This window comes from Symphalangus syndactylus, chromosome 1 (genome assembly GCF_028878055.3).
Source record: "Symphalangus syndactylus isolate Jambi chromosome 1, NHGRI_mSymSyn1-v2.1_pri, whole genome shotgun sequence".
NCBI lineage: Eukaryota > Metazoa > Chordata > Mammalia > Primates > Hylobatidae > Symphalangus > Symphalangus syndactylus.
The window spans coordinates 25,042,279-25,061,063 of NC_072423.2; the positions used below are offsets into that span (position 1 = coordinate 25,042,279).

The 18,785-nt window shown below is 39.5% G+C and overlaps 1 protein-coding gene across 3 annotated transcripts in view; it reads right to left on the bottom strand.

Annotated features, from left to right (window-relative positions):
* Positions 1 to 18,785, bottom strand: part of CDH20 (cadherin 20) — a 221,863-nt gene that overhangs the window by 30,340 nt on the left and 172,738 nt on the right. For all 3 annotated transcript variants that reach the window (XM_055297447.2, XM_055297437.2, XM_055297441.2), the window contains 2 exons: positions 18,433 to 18,600; positions 14,049 to 14,236 (listed from right to left, as the gene is read on the bottom strand). In XM_055297447.2, the coding sequence (XP_055153422.1) occupies positions 14,049 to 14,236; positions 18,433 to 18,600 (356 nt within the window). The remainder of the gene's footprint in view (positions 1 to 14,048; positions 14,237 to 18,432; positions 18,601 to 18,785) is intronic.

The following is an 18,785-nucleotide window of genomic DNA, read 5'->3' on the forward strand; positions in this document are numbered from 1 at the left end:
GCTGTTTCATCACCCCCATGACCCTCACTCTGTGCCCCTTTGTAGTCAGCCTCTCCCCTCCCACCCAGCCCCTGGCAAACACTGAGTCATGTATTATGTTCTGTCTCTATTGCAAGAATGTCATATAATGTCAGATAAATTGCATTCAGTATGTAATATTTTGAGTTAGGGTTCTTTCACTTAGCGTGATGCATTTGAGATGCATCCATGTTGCATGAATGAGGAGGTTTTTTTTTTGACAGAGTCTCACTCTGTCACCTAGGCTGGAGTGTAGTAGTATGATCTGGGCTTACTGCAATCTCTGCCTCCTGGGTTCAAGCGATTCTTCTGCCTCAGCCTCCCAAGTAGCTGGGACTACAGGTGTGTGCCACCATACCTGGCTAATTTTTGTATTTTCAGTAGAGGCGGGGTTTCATTATGTTGGCCAGGCTGGTCTTGAACTCTTGACCCCAGGTGATAGGCCCACCTCAGCCTTGGCCTCCCAAAGTGCTGGGATTACTGGCATGAACCACTATGCCTGGTGAGTTTGTTTTTTTTTTATTTCCAAGTAGTATTCTGTTGTATGGATGCACAACAGTTGATTTATCCATTCTTCACTAGAGATACATTTGTGTTTTTTTCCAATTTCTGACAGTTATGAATAAACCTACTATAAATATTTACATACAGGTTTTTGTGTGAGCATAAAATTTCATTTCACTGGGGTAAATACCTAGGACTGGAGTTGTAGGATTGTATAGTAAATATATTTTTAACTTTATAAGGAACTTCCAAATGAATTTTTGGAAAGGCAGTACCAGTTTGAATTCCCACCAGGAGTGTATGAAAGCTCTAGTTTCTCCACATCTTTGTCAGCACTTGGTTTTGCCAGTGTTAAAATTTTTATCTATCCTAGTGTGTGTTAAGTGGTATCTCATTGTGGTTCTGATTTGCACTTCCGTACTGCCTTGTGATGCATCTTTCTATGTCTTCTTGAGGAGCTTTCTATGTCTTCTTGAGGAGATCTTTGTATATTTTATATTCAAGTCCATTATCAGACATATGATTTGCAAATATTTTCTCCTAGTCTGTGATTTGTCTTTTCATTCTCTTAACAGTGTCCTTTATTATTATTATTATAATACTTTAAGTCCTGGGATACACATGCAGAACGTGCAGGTTTGTTACCTAGGTATGTCTGTGCCATGGTGGTTTGCTGTCCCTATCAACCTGTCATCTACATTAGGTATTTCTCCTAATGCTATCCCTCCCCTTGTACCCTACCCCTGACAGGCCCCGGTGTGTGAGGTTCCCCTCCCTGTGTCCATGTGTTCTCATTATTCACCTCCCACTTATGAGTGAGAACATGCAGTGTTTAGTTTTTTGTTCATGTGTTAGCTTGCTGAGAATGATGGTTTCATCCACGTCTCTGAAAAGGACATGAACTCATCCTTTTTTATGACTGCATAATATTCCATATTGTATATGTGCCAAATTTTCTTTATCCAGTCTATCATTGATGGGCATTTGGGTTGGTTCCAAGTCTTTGCTGTTGTGACAGTGCTGCAATAAATGTACGTGTGCATGTGTCTTTATAGTAGAATGATTTATAATCCTTTGGGTATATACCCAGTAATGAGATTGCTGGGTCATATGGTATTTCTGGTTCTAGATCCTTGAGGAATCACCACACTGTCTTCCACAATGGTTGAACTAATTTACACTCCCACCAACAGTGTAAAAAAGCATTCCTATTTCTCCACATCCTCTCCAGCATCTGTTGTTTCCTGACTATTTTAATGATCACCATTCTAACTGGCATAAGATGGTATCTCAATATAGTTCTGATTTGCATTTCTGTAATGACTGGTGATGATGAGCTTTTTTTCCATGTTTGTTGGCTGCATAAATGTCTTCTTTTGAGAAGTGTATATTCATATCCTTTGCCCACTTTTTGATGGGGTTGTTTTTTTTCTTGTAAATTTGTTAAGTTCGTTGTAGATTCTGGATATTAGACCTTTGTCAGATGGATAGATTGCAAAAATTTTCTCCCATTCGGTAGGTTTCCTGTTGAATTTGATGATAGTTTCTTTTGCTGTGCAGAAGCTCTTTAGTTTAATTCAATCCCATTTGTCAATTTTGGCTTTTGTTGCCATTGCTTTTGGTGTTTTAGTCATAAAGCCTTTGCCCATGCCTATGTCCTGAATGGTATTGCCTAAGTTTTCTTCTAGGGATTTTATGGTTTTAGGTCTTATGTTTAAGTTTTTAATCCATCTTGAGTTAATGTTGGTATAAGGTGTAAGGAAGGGGTCCAGTTTGTTTTCTGCATATGGCTAGCCAGTTTTCTCAACATCATTTATTAAATAGGAAATCCTTTCCCCATTGATTGTTTTTGTCAGGTTTGTCAAAGATCAAATGGTTGTAGATGTGTGGCATTACTTCTGAGGCTTCTGTTCTGTTCCATTTGTCTATATATCTCTTTTGGTACCAGCACCATGCTGTTTTGGATACTGTAGCCTTGTACTATAGTTTGAAGTCAGGTACTGTGATGCCTCCAGCTTTGTTATTTTTGCTTAGGATTGTCTTGGCTATACAGGCTCTTTTTTGGTTCCATATGAAATTTAAAGAAGTTTTTTCTAGTTCTGTGAAGAAAGTCAGTGGTAGCTTTGATGGGGATAGCATTGAATCCATAAATTACTTTGGGCAGTATGGCCATTTTCACAATATTGAGTGTTCCTATCCATGAGCATGGAATGTTTTTTCATTTGTTTGTGTCCTCTCTTACTTCCTTGAGCAATGGTTTGCAGTTTTCCTTGAAGAGGTCCTTCACGTCACTTGTAAGTTTGATTCCTAGATATTTTATTCTCTTTGTAGCAATTGTGAATGAGAGTTCACTCATGATTTGGCTCTCTATTATTGGTGTATAGGAATTGTTGTGATTTTTGAACATTGATTTTGTATCCTGAGACTTTGCTGTAGTTGCTTATCAGCTTAAGGAGATTTTGGGCTGAGATGATGGGGTTTTCTAAGTATACAATCATGTCATCTGCAAACAAAGACAATTTGACTTCCTCTTTCCCTATTCGAATACCCTTTATTTCTTTCTCTTGCCTGATTGCCCTGGCCAAAACTTCCAATACTATGTTGAATAGGAGTGGTGAGAGAGGGCATCCTTGTCTTGGGCCAGTTTTCAAAGGGAATGCTTCCAGCTTTTGCTCAATCTGTATGATATTGGCTGTGGGTTTGTCATAAACAGCTTTTATTATTTTGAGATACGTTCCATCAATACCTAGTTTATTTAGAGTTTTTAGCATGAAGAGGTATTGAATTTTATTGAAGGCCTTTTCTGCATCTATTGAGATAATCATGTGGTTTCTGTCATTGGTTCTGTTTATGTAATGGATTACATTTATTGATTTGCATATGTTGAACCAGCCTTGCATCCCAGAGATGAAGCCAACTTGATCGTGGTGGATAATCTTTTTGATGTGCTGCTGGATTCAGTCTGCCAGTATTTTATTGAGGATTTTCACATCGATGTTCATCAGGGATATTGGCCTGAAATTTTCTTTTTTTGTTGTGTCTTTGCCAGGTTTTGGTATCAGGATGATCCTGGCCTCATAAAATGAGTTAGGGTAGAGTTCCTCTTTTTCTACTATTTGGAATAGTTTCAGAAGGAATGCTACCAGCTCCTCATTGTACCTCTGGTAGAATTCGGCTGTGACTCTGTCTGGTCCTGGGCTTTTTTTGGTTGGTAGGCCTCAATTACTGCCTCAATTTCAGAACTTGTTATTGGTCTATTCAGGGATTCAACTTCTTCCTGGTTTAGTCCTGGGAGGGTGTATGTGTCCAGGAATGTATCCATTTCTTCTAGATTTTTTAGTTTATTTGCATAGAGGTGTTTATAGTATTCTCTGATGGTAGTTTGTATTTCTGTGGGATCAGTGGTGATATCCCCTTTATCATTTTTTATTGTGTCTATTTGATTCTTCTCTCTTTGCTTTTTTATTAGTCTGGCTAGCAGTTTGTCTATTTTGTTAATCTTTTCAAAAAACCAGTTCCTGGATTCACTGATTTTGTTGAAGGTTTTTTTATGTCTCTATTTACTTCAGTTCTGCTCTGATCTTCTTGTCTTCTGCTAGCTTTTGAATTTATTTGCTTTTGCTTCTCTAGTTCTTTTAATTGTGATGTTAGGGTGTCGATTTTAGATCCTTCCCACTTTCTCCTGTGGGCATTTAGTGTTATAAATTTCCCTGTAAACACTGCTTTAGCTGTTTCCCAGAGATTCTGGTATGTTGTTCTGACTTCAAAGAACTTTATTTCTGCCTTAATTTCATTATTTACCTAGTAGTTATTCAGGAGCAGGTTATTCAGTTTCCATGCAGTTGTGTGTGTTTTGAGAGAGTTTTTTAATCCTGAGTTCTAATTTGATTGCACTGTGGTCTGAGATACTGTTTGTTATGATTTCCATTCTTTTGCATTTGCTGAGGAGTGTTTTACTTCCAGTTATGTGGTCAATTTTAGATTGGTGATATGGTGCTGAGAAGAATGTATATTCTGTTGATTTGGGGTGGAGAGTTCTGTAGATGTCTATTAGGTCTGCTTGGTCCAGGGCTGAGTTCAAGTACTGAATATCCTTGTTAATTTTCTATCTCGTTGATCTGTCTAATATTGACAGTAGGGTGTTAAAGTCTCCCACTATTATTGAGTGGGAGTCTAAGTCTCTTTGTAGGTCTCTAAGAACTTGCTTTATGAATCTAGTTGCTCCTGTATTGGGTGCATATATATTTAGGATAGGTAGCTATTCTTGTTGCATTGATACCTTTACCATTCTGTAATGCCCTTCTTTGTCTTTTTTGATCTTTGTTGGTTTAAAGTCTGTTTTATCAGAGACTAGGATTGCAACCCCTACTTTTTTTTTTTTTTTTGCTTTCCATTTGCTTGGTAAATATTCTTCCATCCCTTTATTTTGAGCCTATGGTTGTCTTTGCATGTGAGATATGTCTCCTGAATACAGCACACCGATGGAGCTTGACTCTTTATCCAATTTGCCAGTCTGTGTCTTTTAATTGGGACATTTAGCCTGTTTACATTTAAGGTTTATATTGTTATGTGTGAATTTGATCCTGTCATTATGATGCCAGCTGGTTATTTTGCCTGTTAGTTGATGCAGTTTCTTCATAGTGTCAATGGTCTTTACAATTTGCTACGTTTTTGCAGTGGCTGGTACCAGTTTTTCCTTTCCGTATTTAGTGCTTCCTTCAGGAGTTCTTGTAAGGCAGGCCTAGTGGTGACAAAATCTCTCAGCATTTGCTTGTCTGTAAAGGATTTTATTTCTCCTTCACTTATGAAGCTTAGTTTGGCTGGATATGAAATTCTGGGTTGAAAATTCTTTTCTTTAAGAATGTTGAATGTTGGCTCCCACTCTCTTCTGGCTTGTAGGGTTTCTGCAAAGAGATCCACTGTTTGTCTGATGGGCATCCCTTTGTGGGTACCTGATCTTCCTCTCTGGCTGCCCTTAACATTTTTTCCTTCATTTCAACCTTGGTGAATCTGACGATTATGTGTCTTGGGGTTGCTCTTCTCGAGGAGTATCTTTGTGGTGTTCTCTGTATTTCCTGAATTTGAATGTTGGCCTATCTTGCTAGGTTGGGGAAGTTCTCCTGGATAATATCCCGAAGAGTGTTTTCCAACTTGGTTCCATTCTCCCCGTCACTTTAAGGTACACCAGTCAAACGTAGGTTTGGTCTTTCCACGTAGTCCCATATTTCTTGGAGGCTTTGTTCATACCTTTTCATTCTTTATTTCTCTAATCTTGTCTTTATGCTTTTTTCATTAAGTTGATCTTCAATTTCTGATATCCTTTCTTCCGCTTGATCAATTTGACTACTGATACTTGTGTATGCTTAACGAAGTTCTCGTGCTGTGTTTTTCAACTTCATCAGGTTATTTATGTTCCTCTCTAAACTGGTTATTCTAGTTAGCAATTCCTCTAACGTTTTTTCAGGTTCTTAGCTTCCTTGCATTGTGTTAGAACATGCCCCGTTAGCTCGGAAAAGTTTGTTATTACCCACTTTCTGAGGCCCACTTCTGTCAGTTTGTCAAACTCATTCTGCGTCCAGTTTTGTTCCATTGCTGGTGAGGAGTTGTGATCCTTTGGAGGAGAAGAGGTGTTCTGGTTTTTGGAATTTTCAGCCTTTTTGTGCTGGTTTTTCCTCATCTTCGTGGATTTATCTACCTTTGGTCTTTGATGTTGGTGACCTTTGGATGGGGTGTCTGTGTGGATGTCCTTTTTGTTGATATTGATGCTATTCATTTCTGTTTGTTAGTTTTCCTTCTAACAGTCAGGTCCCTCTGCTGCAGGTCTGCTGGAGTTTGCTGGAGGTCCACTCCAGACCCTGTTTGCCTGGGTATCACCAGCAGAGGCTGCAGAACAGTAAAGATTGCTGCCTGTTCCTTCCTCTGGAAGGTTCTTCACAGAGGGGCACCTGCCAGATGCCAGCCAGAGCTCTCCTCTATGAGGTATCTGTTGACCCCTGCTCAGAGGTGTCTCCTAGTCAGGAGGCACGGGGGTCAAGGACCTACTTGAGGAGGCAGTCTGTCCCTTAGAGCTTGAGTGCTGTGCTGAGAGAGTCACTGCTGTCTTCAGAGCCGGCAGGCAGGAGAATTTAAGTCTGCTGAAGCTGTGCCCAGAGCCGCCCCTTCCCCCAGGTGCTCTTTCCCAGGGAGATGGGAGTTTTATCTATTAGCCCCTGACTGGGGCTGCTGCCTTTCTTTCAGAGATGCCCTGCACAGAGAGGAGGAATCCAGAGAGGCAGTCTGGGTACCATGGCTTTGCAGAGCTGTGGTGGGCTCTGCCCAGTTCGAACTTCTTGGTGGCTTTGTTTACACTGTGAGGGGAAAACTGCCTACTCAGTCCTCAGTAATGGTGGACCCCCCTCCCTCCACCAAGCTCCAGTGTCCCAGGTCGACTACAGACTGCAGGGCTGGCAGCGAGAATTTCAAGCCAGTGGATCCTAGCTTGCTGGGCTCCATGGGGGTGGGATCCACTGAGCTAGACCACTTGGCTCCCTGGCTTCAGCCCCCTTTCCAGGGGCGTGAATGGTTCTGTCTCACTGGCATTCCAGATGCCACTGGGGGTAAAACAAAACAAAACAAAACAAAACAAAACAAAACAAAACAACAACAAAAAAACTGCAGCTAGTTCGGTGTCTGCTCAAACGGCTGCTCAGTTTTATGCTTGAAACCCAGGTTCCTGGAGGTGTAGGCACCCAGGGGAGTCTTCTGGTCTGCTGGTTGCAAAGACCATGGGAAAAGCATAATATCTGGGCCAGAATGCACTGTTCCTTACAGCACAATCCCCCATGGCTTCCCTTGGCTAGGAGAGGGAGTTCCCTGACCCCTTGCACTTCCCAGGTGAGGCAAAGCCCCACCCTGCTTCAGCTTGCCTTCCGTGGGCTGCACCCACTATCTAACCACTCCCATTGAGATGAGCCGGGTACCTCAGATGGAAATGCAGAAATCACCTGCTTTCTGCATTGATCTCGCTGGGAGCTTTTCCTATTCAGCCATCTTGCCACAACAGTGTCCTTTGAAGAGCAGAAACTCTTAACTTTGATGAAGTCTTACTTTTTCTTTGGTAGGTTGGGATTCTGGTGTAATATGGAATACATCTTTGTCCAATCAGGATTACAACGATTTTCTCCTATGTTTCCTTTTAGAAATTTTATAGCTTTAGGTTTTTACATTTAGGTGCATGATTCATTTTGAGTTTTTTGTGGGGGTATAACTGAGGTTTACTTCTTTATTTTTTTGCAGACAGTATCCAGTTGTTCCAGCATCTGTTGAAAGCACTAGCGTGAGTTTTTAATTATTATTGAAATTCTTTTTAAGTAAGTTACTTAAGACTTTTAAACTATCTAAGATTATTGTCTCCCTCACTTCCACATTTAAAATGGAAACAAAACATTGCCCTCAATTCTCTAAACTTTATTATTTATTTAATTATTTATATACTGACACAAACTGTTGCTTACGTTGTCCAGGCTGGTCTCAAACTCCTAGGCTTAAGAGATCCTCCTACCTCCATCCCAAGAAGCTGCAACCACTATGCTCAGCTCTTAAAATTTAAATTGCCCACACTTGATATATGAGTTTTGGCTTTTCCCTCTTGAATAGTTTGTGTCCTTTTTATTTTAAATATCAAATAATTATTTATTTCTGTATTCATAATAGAAAATAAAAAAGTAATAATATCTGGGAACCCAATTTCCAAATTCAAGAAATTTCTTCAAGTTAGAGGATACAAAAACAAAAAGCCATTATATCCTTAAAAATTGAGTCATGAAAATTATGGCACAAAATAGTAATGAAACTTTAATTACTAATTAAGGAGGATTAAGTAAATCTTTGTTCTCACAGCACATTATTATACTTCCTTTATAGCTTTTCTTTTGTATTACAAATATTTCTTTCTGGGTTGATCCCACTCCCCATACTCAAGGGCAAAAGCTGTAACTTAGTCAGATTTTTATTCCCCAGTGCCTAGCAAAACCAGAAACTCAAAAGGTAGCAAAAACCTAAAAACATTGTTACATTGAACAGTGCAAAAAAGTTTCTCAATGTGAGTATTAACATTTACTGGTTGAGTGATAGTATATACAGATTTTATTAATGTATTTCAGTAATTTATGATGCACAGTTTTTCATATTTTGATATTTTAGAAATACTGTTGCTTCTCCAATTGATAACACCTTATAATTGCTATAGTGTCAATGGGAGGCAAAGGGAGCTTTATAAGCAGTAGTTGTTACTGCCCATGCAAGCCAGACCTCGTCAAAGCTGTCCATGTTGTACTTTAGTGGAGTTCTGCACATTGTTGGTACCGCACATGTTGAGCTTTATTGCCTTCTAAAATATCTTTAAAAATATTATATTATGATTTGGCATTGAAATAAGATTTATTGTGTAGGGAGAACAGCATGGAAACAGCAGCATGGAGTGAATCCAACATTGGTGAAACAAATTTGTATACCTGTGCCTATAAGAGTACTTTATAAACACTAAACTAAGAAATAAGAAAGCATTGTATTATTTAAATTGGCAAGGACTTTTCTTAAATGACTCATAAAACAATGATGAGATTTATAATTCATGACATCTCAGATTTGATGAAATATAGAATTTTTGTTCTTTGTGACCTGCCTAAGAAGAGAATGGACTCTAAACAATTGCTTCTTGTTGTCGTAAGACAGAAGATATGCAGAAGACTAGAAAATGGTACATCATGCTCGTTCAGAATAAAGAACATCCTGAAAATTACATATTTAAAGTTATACTTCAAGCATTTAAGAGACTGAAAATCGATTGATTGATTACTTAAAAGCTAAAAAGACGCAAGGTACTGGGTAGTAATCAGTGTGGTTTCCTAAAGACCCAATTCTATCAATTCAACTCAATTTCTCTTTTTGAAAAAGTATGTGCTTCTTAGACAAATAATAGGCCTAAGGGAAGTGAATCAAAAGCAGAACTGTTGTTTCAATTTTATATGACATTATTAATGACAAAGTGGGAAGATGAGTATGGAGCAGACATCTGAGTGAATGTTGTTCCAAAGGCATAGACTGAGCAGTCAGTGGCCTCTAAAATATTTATTATATGTGATTTGTCCATCTACCCAACTTATTGACCTTTTTCTTAATTCCATTTTCTGGCAGCTCATTAGTTCAGAAGAGAAATCAAAGTGACCTTGGCAAAATTGATATGTATTTTGATTAAACATGGATATCGTTTTAGTAATGATAGTGAAAAACAGTACTCTGTCTTAAGAGGCTTCATCTTTTCTGCAGGTGAGGGAGCTGAAGAAAACACGTTTGGAGATTTCTTTCAGAGACAGAGTTGTTACAGGTAATAGACTTTTTAAAACAAATGGCTTGTAATAGAGTCTAAACTATGTTGTGATAATCTGACATAAATTAATATTATTTTATTGTTTAGAATTATCTCAAACATTATTTTAAGACATAAGATAACATTTAAATATTGAGAATCCTGAAAGTTCTTTTTCCAGTTGCTTAATTGTTTGAATAGAGTTTTCGTACTAAAGAAACAATAAAGCTGGTTGTGGTGGCTCATGCCTGTAATCCCAGCTTGAGCTCAGGAGTTTGAGACCAGCCTGGAAAACATAGGGAGACCTTGTCTCTACAAAAACAAAACAAAACAAAACAACAGCAACAACAAAAATAGGTGGCTGTGGCACGATCATGGCTCACTGCAGCCTTGACCTCTTGGGCTCAAGCAGTCCTTCCACCTCATCCTCTTGAGTAGCTGGGACTACGGCTGCAGTGAGCCATGAGCATGCTATTGCACTCCAGCTTGGGCGACAGAGAGAGACCGTGTCTCAAACAAACAATAACACAAAAACTAGGTGGCTGTGGGGGCACAGGCCTATAGTCCCAGCTAGTTAGGATGGTGAGGTGGAAGGATTGCTTGAACCCAAGAGGTCAAGGCTGCAGTGAGCCATGATTGTGCCGCTGCACCCCAGCTTGGGTGACAGAGTGAGACCCTGTCTCAAACAAATAAAAAGAAAGAAAGAAAGAAAAAACCCAATAATTCAAAAATTTGAGCATTTCCCTTATTTACAGTTACTAGTTATGGTTAGCAATATATTATTGTTTACTTGAGGCATGCCACATAGTAGGGGAACCTATGACATATACCAAAATAGTATTGTTATTTTAATCACCTATTATAATTCTAGCATGTGTTATTAATTCTCAAAGAATGAGAATAAGAAATTACAGTATTTTAATTACATCTAGATTTATTTGATAATTTAGAAGTTAATCTGAGCCTTTTGCATTGTTTCAAGGTCATTGTTTACAGGATAGAAAGATTTCTGGTTGGTGGAATTCTGGATCCTTTGCTGTGATTCTGTTCTTTTGCTGTGATTGATTGCATCTTAAATAAATACAGGACAAACATATGAACTCGTCCCTTATTCCCTTCTAAAGCAGTGTTAATTCAATTCTATCAAATAGCATAGAAAAAAGTTATTATAAACACACATTAACTTGAGTTACATTTTAATGTTATAACTGTGGTTTTTGTCAAGGTTGTCAGTGGCCTTCATGTTCCTAAAGTCTGTGGTGAATTCCTGATGTTCTTATTTGACCTGTAGCAGCGTTTGTCACAGGTGATCACTCCATCCCTTGGAAGCACGTTCTTCATGCCTTCAGGACACTGCACTTCCTCCATTTTCCTCCTGCCTCCGTGGTCGCCCCTCAGTCTCCTTGCCTGTCCTTACACTTCCCCTGACCTCTTCATGTTGGGGTGCCTCAGGGCTCGTTTCTCTGTCCTCTTTCTGTCTATGCTCAATCCCTTGGAATCTCATTTGTTTTATTTGCTTTAAGTACCATCTATATGCTTATGACTCCCAGATTCATATTTCCAGCACAGGACCCTTCTACAAACTCCTCACTCTTATAACCAAAGCCATGGCACATCTCTACTTGATGTCTAATAGACTCTGCAAATGTCACATGTATGTCCAGAACTGAATTCCAATACTTGTCACCCCTGCCACCTGCTCTACCTGCAGACTTCCCTGTCTCAGTTAATGGCAACTCCATTCTTCTTGTTGCTCGGTTGACTCTTCTCTTTCTTCCATATCCTCATGCACGTTTTTAGGAAATCCTGTTGGCTCTACTTTCAAAATATGTACAGATTCTGACCACTTCTTATCACCTCCATTCCCACTACTTAGGTGAAACCCTCATCATCTCTTACCTGGATTATTGCAATAGCTTCTCAGCTGGTCTCCCTCTTTCCGTCCTTCTCTCCTTAAACTCCCCCTACCTCAACACAGCCTACTGAGTATTTTATAATGAAAACCGAGTCATGTCATACATTTGTTAAAAATCCTTCAGTCATTTCCCACTTTACTCAGAGTAAAAACCAAAGTCCTTATAGTTAGCCTATATGGTCCTAAATGATCTAGCTCCTTTGTTACTTTTCAGACCTCATCTCCTAAGAGGTCCCCCCTCCACTCAGCCTTATGACCCCACTGTTGCTGTTCTCGAAATACAACAGGCATGGTCCTACCTCAAAGCCTTTGCACTGGCTGTCCTTTTGCTTGGAACACTTTCCTCAATAGTTCATGCCCATTTCTTCTCTTTAGGACTGCCATGTACACTTTTCACAGAGAGTCATTGATAGGGCACCTCCCACACTGTCAACCTGTTTAACTCAGTGGTATGACTCTGCTCACGTAAGTCTTTGCATAAATGCCACTTCTCTGTGATACCAGTCCCAATCACCCAATTTATTTATTTAATTTTATTTTTCCATAAGTTATTGGGGTACAGGTAGTATTTGGTTACATGAGTAAGTTCTTTAGTGCTGATTTGTGAGATTTTGGTGCACTCATCACCTGAGCAGTATACACTGCGCCATATCTGTAGTCTTTTATCCCTCGCCCCTCTACCACTCTTCCCTCCAAGTCCCCAAAGTCCACTGTATCATTCTTACGCCTTTGTGCCTCAAAGCTTAGCTCCTACATATCAGTGAAAACAGACAATGTTTGGTTTTCCATTCCGGAGTTACATCACTTAGAACAATAGTCTCCTATCAGCCAGGCGCAGTGGCTCACACCTGTAATCCCAGCACTTTGGGAGGCTGAGGCGGGCAGATTGCCTGAGCTCAGGAGTTCACAACCAGCCTGGGTAACACAGTGAAACCCTGTCTCTACTAAAATACAAAAAGTTAGCCATGCATGGCAGTGTGCCCCTGTAGTCCCAGCTACTCGGGAGGCTGAGGCAGGAGAATTGCTTGAACCTGGGAGGTGGGGGTTGCAGTGAGCCAAGATTGTGCCACTGTACTCCAGCCTGGGTGACAAAGTGAGACTCTGTCTCCAACATGAAAAATAATAATAATAATAATAGTCTCCAGTCTCATCCAGGTCACTGAAAATGCTGTTAGTCCATTCCTTTTTATGGCTGTGTAGTATTCCATTATATGTATTTACCACAGTTTTTTATCCACTCTTTGATTGATGGGCATTTAGCCAACCATCCAATTTAAGTCTGAAATCATCTTAGCTTTCCTGGCCTCACTTACTGTGTTCTGTTCTTCTCGCCCCCCACCCCCCCCATATCAGTTATTACCTTCTAATAAACTACTTTAGTGACTTGATGTTTTGATTGTCTTCTTCCCTTGCTAGAATGTAAAGTCCATGAGGGTAGAGATTTTTGGTTGTTTTATTTACTCTGTATTAAATGCCTGTAACAATATCTGGCACATAGGTGGCACTCGATAAATATTTGTTGAGAATATCATTTAAAATATATTGGGTTTTAAAATGCATTCAACATAGAGAAGGAAGATTAAGTCAATGAGTTTTAAAATTAATGTATTTCATTAGATATATATTTACTATGGAGTTAAAGATTCAATTTTTAAAAAGTTTTATCTTCTAGCTGAGTATATCCATATGTGCTTTATGTCACAGAAAGAATCGATAGCTTATCTTGGTACCTTATCATAAAACAAAGGAATTTCAAGTGATAACAGCCATTCAGTAGCTATGTTTGATAAAGCTTTTTCAAGTTTAATTAGAATTTACAGATCTTTGAGAAGCAATTAAAAAACCCTTGCATGTTATTTATTGATTCATAAATAATATTATGGCTTGCTTTATTGTTATATATGGTATGCTACAATGCATGTGTTATTCAAGTGCAAATCTTGATCAAGTCATTAACATCGTTAGAAAATTAAGCTACAACAGTTTTTTAAGTGGTTGGGTAGAAGGAATGCATTTAGAAATATATTTATAATATATTTTTATCATGACCTGGTACCTTTTCAGTAAAATGATGGCACAGCCAGTGTTTTCATGTAAACATAAGGATTAAGAGGTTTTCTGTGTGTTTTTTTTTTTTAAATAATAGGAAAGCACTTTTATCAGAGGATTTGAGCAATGCGTATCAATAATACAACAGTCCTTACTAGCATTTCATAAACATTCAAAGCACCCATGAAAGTGGTTTAGAAAAAGGAGTTGGATTACCTTCTTCACAGTTATGATACCAACTTGGAAATTGGGATCTGTGCTAATGTCAAAGGCATCTGCACCATCTCCATCCACAATAGTATATTTCATCTCTGCATTGATGCCTTCATCCAAGTCCTTGGCAAACACTCTCCCGACAGTGGAGCTAATTGGAGCTGATTCCAACACACTCATCTGGTAATGTTCTACGAAGAAAAGCCAGGACACGCATTCTTGATAATCCGTCACTATAAAAAATGCCTCATCATTATCATATCAGGAGTGCTGTGCAAAATATCTTTTTTTCTGGGTTCAAAAAGTAAAACTTGAGTTTTTACAGATAAAAACTAAGGTCCAGAAAGGCTGAGCAAACGGTCCTACAGGCCATAGCCTGTACTGGATGTTCAATAAGGACGAGTCAAAAAAGCTTGAGTAGAACAGGGTGGAAGCAAAACGACTTAGTCCTAGTGACTGTAGCTTGAGTGGTAGGAAGTACCTTGCATTCAAATCTTTTAGTACTTCCTAGTGAACCGAAGTATTTCCTTAAATTGCAGTTCCTTCTGAGAGTGATAAAGTAAACACTGTGGTCACATTCTGTTTATGCTTCAAATGTCCATCTTTTCTTTCATGGCCTGGCCTGTGTGCTGAATGCCTGTCTCTATGACCACATGCTCAGAGGTCATGGAGATCAGTGATCTATGAAGGGGGAGCAGCCGTGGAGAGCAAGCTCCATCGCTCCATGTGCTGCCCCTCAGTGTGTCCTTGCACCTGAGACTGCCCCAGGCTGCTTCTCCATGGACAGACCCTTCATGCTTCTTGTTTTCTTATTCCGGAATAAAATACTGAAAAGGTTCTCACATATGTAAGAAGCTCAGAGTTGGTCATCTCCTTTTGGACATGATATACTGAGCTCACAATTAAATTTAGTTCACTTTCATCTCCATGAATTTGTATTTTTACCAGCTTACCTTTTCTGGGGCTCACCTTTTTGATGTTCTTTGTTATTTTGTCAATCATAATGTGACTGACTAAATAACGAAGAAAAATCACACCATCACATTTTCAATATGTACGTGTTCCCTTTTATTCTAATGTGCTTTGTAAGCTACAGCCTCGGGTGTGAGGGCTCGAGTTTCACAAAGATTCAGGGAGGTTGACAGCACCCAGCCAGCTCACAGCACCCTGCCTCGCACAGGAGAAGAAATAATGCTTGTTCTTTACAAATATGAGCCAGGAAATCTTTAAAGTTTGTACTAAGCTGGCAGGCAATTGGATTTCATGATCTCTTTCTATTTACTTCTAAAGTTGTTGATGGATTACACTTTGCTGTTGCAGAACTTTTGGGAAAAACAAGCATCTGCCTACCATTTTCCTCATCCCGAGAAAGCTGTTATATGTTTAAACATCTATATACAATTTCTACACACGATACATTATATTATAAATAAATAGCTTGAGATCTTGATGTTTCATTATATTTGGTTCTATTAAAGGTGACTGAGCTTGTTCAACAAAAAATAGTAGGTGTGTCATTTTGTCAACATTCCATAATCAGTTATAGTAATATTTGTGAAAAAGAAGCAAAATGGAATTCCTACAATGAGGAATCATTAGATTAGTTAGGCATGAGAGTATAGCCAAGATAGATTTATGGAATATCAAGGTCATCTAAACTTAGTTTTAGCAAACAGTTGGGGAAATATTTAATGAAGAGGGAATGCAAAGTTTTAAAAGGTCAAAAAGGAGGAAGCAGCGATAATGTGTGTAGAATGCATAGAGACACAGAGATTTAAATTTTTTTACATTTCTGTTTTGTCTTCCATGTAACATAATCCATACTTCCACTCTATCCTAGAGTCTCCATTAAAACTATATTTTGAAAAAGTGACAACTTAAAATGTGTGCTTTAGAATGGTGTTAGGATGTTGGTTTGGGGCTGGGTGTGGTGGCTCATGCCGGTAATATCAGTACCTTGGGAGCCTGAGGAAGGCAGATGATTTGAGCTCAGGAGTTCAAGACCAGCCTGGGCAACATGACAAAATCCCATCTCTACAAAAAATACAAAAATTAGATGGGCATGGTGGTGTGCACCTGTAGTTCTGGCTATTCAGGAGCTGAGGTGGGAGGATCGCTTGAGCCTGGGGATTGAGGCTACAATGAGCTGTGATTGCACCACTGCAGTCCAGCCTGGGTGACAGAGCAAGACCCTGTCTCAAAACAAAACCAACAAAAAAAGATATTTGTTCTGCTATTGTGAAGCTGCCATGTTTTGGGTAACATGGCTCCTGGCAATATGTCCAAATCCATCTACCTTTGAGCTGTGTAATAACCTGAGCTATGTAATAAGCTGGGTCTACTGTCCCTTCTGCCTCCATCAGAGACACCTGTCTAGTGTCAAATGTAAAAAGCCAAATAGTTCAAGGGTGTTCAAGAATTTATAGTCTATAGTGTGAGTAATATGAGCTGTTCATGAAGTAATGAAGATGGAACCCACAGGATCACCAAAGCAACACAAAGTCCGTCCATGTGGCATTTCACAAACTGTTCCGTGATGCTCTCGTATTCTGCACTGTCGGACCAAGCAACTTAGGAACTTACTTACTTGCACCCTTTGTGAAATGCTTATCTAATATCCTGCTTTTTCCATCATGAATGCTCATGGGGACTTTGTGTATTCCATTTGCATGTAAATATTTGAGCTCTCCCGTGTTTACATAGATACAATGGAAAGTTCACTTGGTCTGGCTGATTCAAAATGCAACTATTCATCTGACAGTCTGGCTAGTCTGGCTAGACTCTTCCTCCTTTTAGTTTAGTTTTTTTTTAAGCCCAATTTCCCTAGCTAAGTGTTTCACCTGGAATTGCACTTCCTGCTCTCATTTCTCCTGCTGCTTCCTTCAGGCATCTGCTTCTCAAACTCATGTCTCCATTCCTGGGCTCTGTTCCACATTCATAGCTCTATATTTCCACTTTCCTTAAGGACGTTCAACCTGATTGTCCTGCTGTCACTTCATATTCAAATCTGAATTTGTCTCCCTCCTTCACTGCCACTTGTTCCATTATGCGTCCTCTATTTTTATTAGTAGTACAATCCTTCTCCCTGTCATCCAGAGTGAAAACATCGTTGTCATCTTTGACTCCACCCTCTGCCGTGGTTCCTTTAGCCAGGAAATCAAGAGGCAGAAGTCCATGTTTTCTTATTTGTCCCATTCTACTCCTCCTGCTACTTCCTTAAGTCCTTAGCAATTCACGTCTGGACCACTCTAAATGCCTCCTAACCGACTCCCCTTCTCCTAGTCTCTGCCCTTACCAACCCCTCCTCTACATGGCTACCAAATTAGCTTTTCTTTATGTCTCCCTCTTGCTCAAAAACTTTTCTATGGCTTCCATTGGAGATACAGCACATTTGAAAGAGCAGGTTTTAATTTTAGGAGTCTTTGAACATAAAATGACATTGAAAGCTTATTTCCAGGCAGGAGTTTTTTTTCTCTCCATTCAGGTTTTTACTCAAATGAGCTCCAGGATGGTAGAGACCTTGTTTTGTCTGTACACAGCTTTGTGTTCCATTCATAGAATAGTGCCTGGAATAAATATTTTTTGAATGAATAAATAAATGAATGACTTCCCCTTCTGGAATGTTTTCTTTTCTGCCTATATAAACCTGTTATATTCTTTAGCCCCCTGTTGAAATCTCATCCTTCTGTGGAGGCTTTATTCATCTCAGTTTATGTGAAGGCATCATTTTGCACTATTCAAGTGGCACTAAGTGCTACTATGGTTTAATTTTTCCTGTGTGTAGAATGTGTCCTCCCAAGTGGATTTGAAGCTTCACAAGGGCAGAGACTGGATTCTAAGCCTCTTGTGCCCTTCATGCTCTAGTGGTCTCACCAAGCAAGTGCTTGGTACCTACTAGAGTGATTGGTGAAGGTCCTCACATGGGCAGGTGTGTCCGTCTACAGCTTTAGATATCAGTGAATGCATTCTGAATGGATCAATATTGCCCCCTGGGGGCAAAAATAGGTTTCCAGGGGTGTGATGAAAAAAATCTCAGCATTACTAGTTTGTGGCCCACTAAAGGTCAGTTCTACCCAACAAACCTTATTCCTTAGTATTGCATTTTATGTAGGGTGGGTGGGCATGGCAATCAGGAAAGAAAGTCTAAAAAGATTCCACAGGGAGGAGAAAATGGAAAAATATGTTTGAGAAATCCTGGTTTAGTACTATGGGAAGCTGGAACCCTGAAGGCAAATAGTTATGCGAGAATTGCATGATGAATGTAAGAAAGGAATCTATGGATAATTGAATTTAACGAGGAAACTCAAACTAGCCTTTCTCCCGCACCTCTGCAACAGGGGCGTCCCTCTGGGCCCAAGGTCTATGCTCTCTTGGGTTAGGTACTCACTCTGGGGAAAGCGGGGTGGGTTATCATTGACATCTGAGAGGGTGATGTTGACTGTTGTGGTCCCAGCTAATCCTCCAAGCTGCCCTCCCATGTCCTTGGCTTGGATAATCACTTCGTAGTATTCTTTGGCTTCTCTGTCCATGTTCATGAGCGCTGTCCTAATTACACCTGCAGGATAGAAATGACTTTGTTTTTAAAAATAAAACCACAGGTCCAGTTTTTAAAGATTGGTTTCTAGGCATCTCCCTGGTGCACTGTTGATGCCTAGAAGTGAGGTGCAAGTCACCTGTGCTTTTAAATTTGAGGTAAAAAATCTCAGCTTCAAAAATGGGCCGTACTGAAACCAGTGGTGA